Source organism: Saccostrea cucullata, unplaced genomic scaffold, assembly GCF_032062105.1.
Source record: "Saccostrea cucullata isolate Sc308-1 unplaced genomic scaffold, CSIRO_AGI_Scuc_v1 ctg2449, whole genome shotgun sequence".
NCBI classification, from domain to species: domain Eukaryota; kingdom Metazoa; phylum Mollusca; class Bivalvia; order Ostreida; family Ostreidae; genus Saccostrea; species Saccostrea cuccullata.
In genome coordinates this window covers 102,255-110,943 of record NW_026918935.1, presented here as the reverse complement: position 1 = coordinate 110,943, position 8,689 = coordinate 102,255, and the positions used below count along the sequence as shown (strand labels likewise).

General features: G+C 31.5%; 1 protein-coding gene across 2 annotated transcripts in view; it reads left to right on the top strand.

Moving 5' to 3' along the window:
• Positions 1–8,346: 8,346 nt before the first annotated feature.
• The window catches only part of LOC134275933 (uncharacterized), an 80,108-nt gene continuing 79,765 nt past the window's right edge, over positions 8,347–8,689 (top strand). For both annotated transcript variants that reach the window (XM_062758224.1, XM_062758217.1), the window contains exon 1: positions 8,347–8,499. In XM_062758224.1, coding sequence (XP_062614208.1) covers positions 8,451–8,499 — 49 coding nt within the window. In that variant the 5' untranslated portion in view covers positions 8,347–8,450. The remainder of the gene's footprint in view (positions 8,500–8,689) is intronic.

Here is an 8,689-nt window from a genome sequence, read left to right as displayed (position 1 = left end):
GTCGTATTCAAAGATCGCAAAAAACTGTTTCTATTAATCTATCATCTTCGCTAGCCAAAGGTTTTCGGTCCACAACGCTCCCCATAAACCCTTGGCTGACATGCACTGTAAAACGCCGGTCACACCTAGCACCATCTGTAAATTCTCGGAAAGAACGATAATCCTGGTTGAGGCAAACAGCCAATGAAATGAAAGCTTTTATGTATGTGTAATGAGTTCTTTTGGATTTCAAATCAATTAAACAAAAATTATTTTATTTAACAGATCAAAGAAATGAATAAACAAACAAAAACACAAAAACCTTACATACACCACACTCGCAAACACTCACACAAAGATAGAAAAAAATAGATAACTTTACAAAGAATAAACTGACACGCCAACAAACAATGGACTTAAAATTGCGTGCCAGAAATAAATATCAAACAAAACTTGTTTACTGAAAACAGTAATTAAAAATAATTAACTTCAAGTTGCTTCAAAAAGTTCAAAATAGAAATTATATTTTCAAATACTTTTCACTTTAATGTAACTTTAGATATGTTTTCTGAATTAATCAAATTGGGAGTTTGTCTGACAACTGTTTCTATTTCAACACTATCGGCACCACTGGGCCCCCATACAACGCTGCAAGTTGCAATTTTTCTAGTTTTAAAGTATTTTGACTAGAGCACCCACACCAAACTTTGGTTGCATTTGGTAAGACTGACTCTGGACATTGTACATCTGTTAGGTAGGATAGGGCCTTAATGCATCATTTTTTGTTGTAGATATATAAACGTGAATATTTTGTGCTGTTAACAAAATACAATTGTGGACAGATATTAAATACCTGTTAATTTGCAAACTCTTGTTATTTAAATTTTTGGTTTGGTAAGAGTGACTTTCGAGACTGTTTGAGTAGCAAAAGATTTCTTGGTTAATAAGAAGTTGGTATAAAGCAAAAAATATTATTATTGATAAAGAAAGTGTGTGACGTTTAGGAGGTATTTTCCTTCTATCATTTTCGTTAAACTAGTATGGTCTAATTTTTTAAATTGCATTGATATCATGTAGCGAATTCCGGTTACATTAGGTCCTTGAGTGGAACTTAAGTTTGAGAGTAAAACCAAATACTGTCACATACCATAATGAATCTCGAAAACAAACTGTAGATTTTCAGCATGCAAAGAAAATGACGCTTTATAACATTTGTTCACAAGCAGCGAGGATTTTTCTGATATTAATACATTTAGGGTAGTAAGGGAGTTAGGAGGTTGGGCGATATACAATTTTCACCAGATGAACTTATATCTCTATTCTTTTTCCAGCTTCAAAATACACTTTATTTATCTTTATTATAGGAAAAAAAAGTTTTTGTTATCTGAGTATTCTTTTTTTTTTAATAAAAAAAATATTTCCATCAACTAAAAAATTAAATCACTCAAAGTGTAAACATGTACTTTAAAAGAATAAAATAAGATAAATAAAAATTAAATTTTCATTTGCCTTTGTCTTGTGGTTTCAAATCAAAATATGTATAGATATTTTCAGATGTTTATGGACTTTGAATCATCCGGCGTTCTGCTCTAAATTTTTCAGTCAAATATCTTTTTTTTTTCAATTTACAGGTAATGGTAATGGTATCTTCGTTAACAAAAATCGATATTATCTTATTATAAAAAATGGACTTTCGCAATAAGCACTTATTTTTACTGTTGACACATACTTAAACATTTAAACCTGCCTTATGTATGGAGGTACGGAATTGATAATAGATAACATAAACATTAAAAGTGGTTATAGAAATGGTTTTAGGGGTATTTTCATTATTAAAAACGCAAGAGACGATAGGAGATAAAAGAAAATTAACTGAAAGTATTTACAAATGAGAGTTAGGATTTCCTTTCATTTTCATTTTCGGAAATAAAATGAAATAAAGAAGAAAAACTTTTTTGGAAAAAAAATAACGAAAGGAGTCCGAAAGTGGAAAAGAAGGTGGATAAGGGGTAGGATTGTTGCCGTCTTGTTGCAGTCCCTTTCTTAGTTCATGTAATACTGGTTAAAAATGACCAATTTCCATCTTTTTAAAACTGTTGAACTGAAATGTTATATTGCAAAAGAGCTTCTGTATATTTTCCAGGTGTAAAAGTAAACCTTCGATCGTAAAAGTCAGCGGTTCTTGCAAAAAATTCAATAGTGATATTGATTTGTCATTGATTTCCAGAAATAGAGTACAAGTAAGGGGCTGAATACTACAACCGAAAGTAAAATATTCAAGTGAGGTTTTATTTCATTTGAAAAAGATAGATATTTTGTTAGGACGTTTAGGAATTCTGTACAGGTAGGTGGATTACATATTGGAAAAGATTTTAGCATACTAATAACAGAAGTACATGTAAAGAAGAGTTTTTTTTCACATCCTCAATGCCATTTTTCTTTAAATAATATTGTTTGTTATCTCCAAATAATTCATGTATCCCCCTAAAAGCATATCCAAATATTTACCTGCGTGTTTTGGCTGACTTTGTTAGTTCATTAATTATTATACATTGAGTTGACGATGGATTTTTCCGTTATTTCTCGATCATGTCAAGAAGCGTGACCGGTCAGCTGGGGATGCTCATTCCTCCATGGCATCTGATCTGATCTAATCTGATCTAATCTCTGATGTTTTGGAGGGGGCGTGTTTGCTCTGCTCCGATTTTTTTTATTGTTTTATGGACTTTGATAATGAATACTGTTCGTTATCCTTCTTTGTTAACTGTTGGTAATGTGCAAATTTTTTTTAACCTACGGATCTTTGAATACATAGAAAACTAAGCTTAGGTATATTTATTTCACAATATTCTATTTTTCTGTAAAATACACAAAAAACTCAATGATCAAAGTAATGCGTTAGAAATCTTTCACCAGGTCGGAGATATTTACTTTACTGTGTCCTTGGAGATAATATCCAAAATAGCGCCGCTTGAAACATTTGTCAGTAACTTAAAACTCTCTCTAAATAATTAAGAAATTTACAATTAAATAGAGAATGTGTACTTATGGAAAAATATTTTTCAGATATGTGCTCTTTAATAATTTTATAGTATATCCTGATGTATCACATACCTCGCCTGTCAGAAGTTGTGTATGTAGGACTATGTTTTGGGGTAGGAAGTCCAACAGAAGTTAGGATGAGGAGAGAAGTTAATGGCACTACGGAGGCGGTGAATAAACCTGTATTCATCTTGAGAAGATTAGATCGGATGCAAAGTGAGAGTAGACGTGAGGGATTCAGACTGAAGACTTCAGATGAAGATTGGATGTTTTGGCCTCCCGACCACAAGGTGATATGTGATCTCTCTCAGATCAGTCTCTATCGTATTCCACAAAACACTGTGATAATGATGGAGTGTGATTGGATTACCACCAGGATTTACCAGACTTAACCTGATGAGTCAATCAAATGAGGTAAAAATAATTTCCTCCTGTGTAGTAATGAGTAACAATGTATACATTTCAAGTACCTTATTCAGAGATAATTATTTGCAACACTTAAGAACCTGCAATGTTCCTTTGACTACTGCTTTTCCCCATGGACCTTGTTCTACCTATTCTGTTTTCCAAAATGCAGAGACTGACTTTGCGTTCTGTCATCTGTCACATCATTGGCCTACGTCAGCATTACCATGGATACAGAGATGTCGTCAACACGATTGGCCAGATCAAAATCTTGTATTAGATATATTAAACGGAGGATTTCATGTTGTTCCGATCGGAAGCACACCTGAAGACGAACTAGAATGGAGAATCTCATTTTCACGAGCTGAACAAAAACTCGTTTATTTAATGAATCATTGTCAATTTTTGTGTTATGGTCTGTTTAAGATTTTTCTGAAAGAAGTAATTTATTGTCAGACTAATCCATCCATTCTTTGCTCACATTTCATAAAAACTATTGTGTTTTGGGTCATACAGACCAATACGTCCTTGTCCTGGACACCTGACAACTTATTGACTTGTTTCTGGGAAAGCTTTAAACTACTGATTTACATGGTACATAGAGGTGAATGTCCATACTTTTTTATTCCACAAAACAACATGTTCAGAGTTAGAATCACGGGCTCTGATCAAACCTCATTGTTTAGTCAGTTGTATGATTTGTATTGTAAAGGAATGTCATGTTTACTTTTAAGTAAAACAATCTGACCTCACCTCAGTATGGCTATATTTGACAAAACATTTAGGGGCTGTATAAACGAGAACTGTATAAAATCTACAACTGATTTGGATATAAGCTTATTTAGAGAATTATCTATATTTGGTCACGGGATTATGGATATTGAGGAATTTGCAGTTTACATGAAACAAACACAAAGTATGATTGAGAGAGAGCTTACGTCGTATGAGGCAGTATCTTTACAATGTAACACATCAGATGTACTACGAAATACTGCTATGTTCTTACAGAGTAGAATTAATCAAAATAGAACACGGAATAAGGTTTTCTATAGAAGTAATACGGGATTCAAATTGCTAAAACAGTCGTGTAAATTTGGATTTTTGTCTGACATTCTGTATCTTGCTATGTACTACTACAGAACACAAAGATATGAAGAGTCACTCAGTTGTTTACTTAAAGCAAAGGAGAAAATGTCATTGCCCTTTATTATGTATAACATAAATGTAAATGAAGATGTGTACAAACATGTCATGGAATGGAAACCCCTGGGAACTATAATGAGGAATGCGGTTGTGAAAGACATTCTGCTACATTTTTTATACACTTACATTGATGAACTCGTGTTGGAGCAGTTGATCAATAAAAGAAATGCATTACTTGATAATACCACCTCTGGTGATGTTACACATGTTGTTTATACTGAATTACCGCAGACTGGGTGACACAGTCAGGTCACAACAATCTCTACATGATTTACAGACTCTGCTACTCTATGATGATGGGATTCATATACTTCCTCTACTCAGTGATATTTCGTGGCAAATACTGGGAATTTGTCAACAGATCTGTGGAGACTATTCGGGATCTCTCCAGTCTAATCAATGTTCCCTTCAACAAAAACCATTTCACAAGCTTCAGGAAGCAACATTGTTAAGAATAAACAGTCTTTCAAATATTGCAATATGACGTTTATTGAATAAGAGCATTTGTTTACATTTAAAAAGAAATATTGTAGAGCACTGTTTAATATAGATTATAGTTTTATGTTGTGTTCAATTGTTATACGTTTAAACCTATGCATGTTTTATAATCAAACTAGGAATATTGCAGATATTCATTTAAGATAATCATGTAATTCAGAATCTGATTTTTTTAATCTTTTTTATTTAATGATTATAAACAAAGTGTTAAAATTCACATCATATCATTTAACCTGTTCTGTAAAAAACATTCTTCCTTTTAAGTGCATTTCTTTCGAATTAGATATAAAGGGATTTTGAAATTTTTTTATTTGTTCTTCGTTGAAATACGAATGTACATGTCATGTTATAGAAATAAAATTCAATTATGTACAATTTTGTACAGTTATTTTACTTGTCAAAAAGCATTTTTCCCAATTATATGCATCTGTATTCGTCCGGCTATGTTGGTGTCTGACGTTAGTGGGCGGGTACTAATTAAAACGTGAGACCTTCTGTAATTAGAATATTGTAGTTATTTTAAAATCTATATTTCCTAATTTTATTTCAAAAGTAATATACAAAATAAGGACTCATTGTCTACTTTGTCGGGTATGCTAGGGTCCATACACGATAGTTAGAAACGAGGTGCTAGCTATGAATGATTGGCAAAGTCCCTATTGGAATTTGTTGCAAAGATAACAACCTATTCGTAAAGAAGCTTAAGGCACAATATCCCTCTGCTCCACATTTCACAACTTTTTTTTAAAATTCCAAGCATTGATTTTCAGCAACAACTATAACATTCAATTCAAATAAAAAATAGTTTGAAGTATGAAGCGTTGCTTACTTTTTCAGAAATAAATGATATGTCGAATCATGATTTGAAGAAAAAACCATATGGTCATTAGAAAGATCAATTATTTTTAATCTCACAATTTAATTAGAAATATGAGGTATATATTAAAATAATATTTACTCTCATACCTATCTAATTCCCTTTAGAAAACATACTGGAGCGATGCTTTTTAAATCAGAATATCAAATTGTTTTCTGTGCATGTGAAATAAAATACATCTATAAGCAAGAGTTATCGTTCCATTATCGCCCTTGAAATTCTTTTTTAATGAAATAAAATATTAATTAAATGATTATAAACAATTCTGCGGCTTTTATTTCTGTACAATTAAAAGACTTTCACGTTTAGAAATAAATTTTTTTTATCAATTTACACCGTTTAAAGGAACTGAGTGTAAATGTTTAAGGTAAACTATTCAAAATAATTTTTGCATATACTAGCAATAGAACTTGAAATCAACCTCTGAACGGTGGGATAAGTTTGCTTGAGTTAACAAGAAAATGGTCCACATGATAGAGATTTATAAACTCTGGCATGACAAATAACTGAATTTCATGACAAAATGTCTGCAGAAAGTTATCTTTCTTATCTGTTGAGTTATCTCTCTTATCAGAGTATCAATGAACCTTAAAAGTGAATTGAAACAGTATTAGTCTAAAGCAGACTGAATATGGATCACTAAGAAATGAGGTTTGTGATCAATTTTCAAGGTGAAGGAAGAAGAATTTACTTCCAAAAACCTTTAGCAAATAATGCAGTGGTTAGAGCACTGTAGTTATTCATTGACATGATAAAGTCAACATATTAATTAACTTACTACACATTAAATTCAATATTGTTAATCTAATGTCATCGATAAAATGAGTACCTGAATTTAGATTTTAAGTAAGAAAGTAAGAACGACATGTTTGGATTTATAGAGGTTCTGATAAAAACGTCCATCCAGTATAAACCAGACGTATGTCTGTTAAAACCTTTTTGATATTATACTCTACATTTTATACCTTTCTAAAATTTATATTTATTAACTTATAATTTATCATTGAACTAGAAAAAAAGGAAAAATTTGAATGTGAATTAATAAAAAGAAATAAATTTTAGAAATTGAATTTTTTTTCTTGATATATGTAATTATGTGTATGAAAGTGTTTTATTCAGAGGAAATATGAAAATAAATGTTTTCTTTCCCGATTTTCGTTATCATCAATGTGTACTTCTGTAGAATAAAACAAACTTACATACCGACCCATTTCAATGAGCCGGAAAGGCCACAAACCCATTAGCTTAAAAATAACCTTTACGTTTTTGTTTTTATTTTTGTAGAATTCTTCTTATTGATACAGATATCAAACCCCGGCTTCCTGATTGCTAAATGAACACTTTTTTCTAGTACACTATCGTGACAGAATTTATTTTGTTTTCAAAAGAATTGAATTACGTTTTAACTTATCTGCGCCTTTTTAAATGCTTGTTTGCAGTAAAAATAAATGAATTTAAAGTTTGTTTTTTGTTTTTTTCAAATCGGCAGAAACTTGCATCTGTTATTAGACTTTAACGCTCACGGCTTATTAGAAATGACTCGGTGAACTTGTTAGGTTTTCGGTATCATATTTAATTTAAATTTCATCTCAACACAAACGTCCTTGAAGTAATCTTTCTGAATACAGGTAAGTTATATACAAATATATTTAATGCAAGTTCGCGTGGTTTTCCATTTTAAATATTGGTTTCGCGGGCTTTTTAAGCAAAATGCTACCAGCCAAAACTTACAGGTTGTAGTTATATATATAAGAGGGAAAAATATAATATCTGAATGCGTAACAGGCACCTCTGTATACGACTAAATCTGTATAAAGTAACGTTTTCCGACTTTTTGTTTACCGACACTTCCGAGAATGTTTGAATGATATTGAGACACTACTAATTGCCGTCGGGGAGTACACATTTTGACTTATACACAGCACTTGAGGTCATTGAGCAGTAAGAAAATTTTTTTGTGCAAGCATAATGGTAGAAATTTTATTAAAATCTTTAAGATTCTTATAATCAAACACTTTTTAAATTAATCTCCTTGGTAGTGTATTACTACACATAATTTAACTAATTTACTTCACGAATTTCAAAACACACGGAAGTTAAAACGGACGCTCTTAGGAATTTCAATGGAAAATTGTTTATTGCGTAACTTAATACTACAGATGAAAATATTTTTGAACTCGTATTGATTCATATATAGAGTAGGGGGAGCCCTAAAAACGAAACAAGTGTCTGTGACCGGACTGACCTATAAAGTGACGTTATAAAAATCCCAGTCTTCAAAGTTAAATGCCAAAAAATGTTTTTTTTTTCAGGTACATTGTATCCTGTCGGAGTAAACTTCAAGCTCTGATTCCTGCAGACTCAACTTTAATATTTAATGAGTAAGAAAATATGGATTTAATTATTTGCGTTTAAGACTCGGTCAACACCTTGAGCATATTTGATAATGGATTTATGGATCTATAACGTGGTTTTTCTGAGTACATTATATCAAGGTACTTCTTTTTACACCAGTCTTTACTGTAATTTTTTGTTGGGGGAATGTAGATAATGCGTTAGAAAAATAATACGAGGAAAGTTTAATTGTAATATTATTCAATCAAATAATTTTTCAATAAATGCACAGATGACTGCCTAGACATTGTAAGCCCTATACTGATCGAGTAGTCGAGAGATTTAACTTAT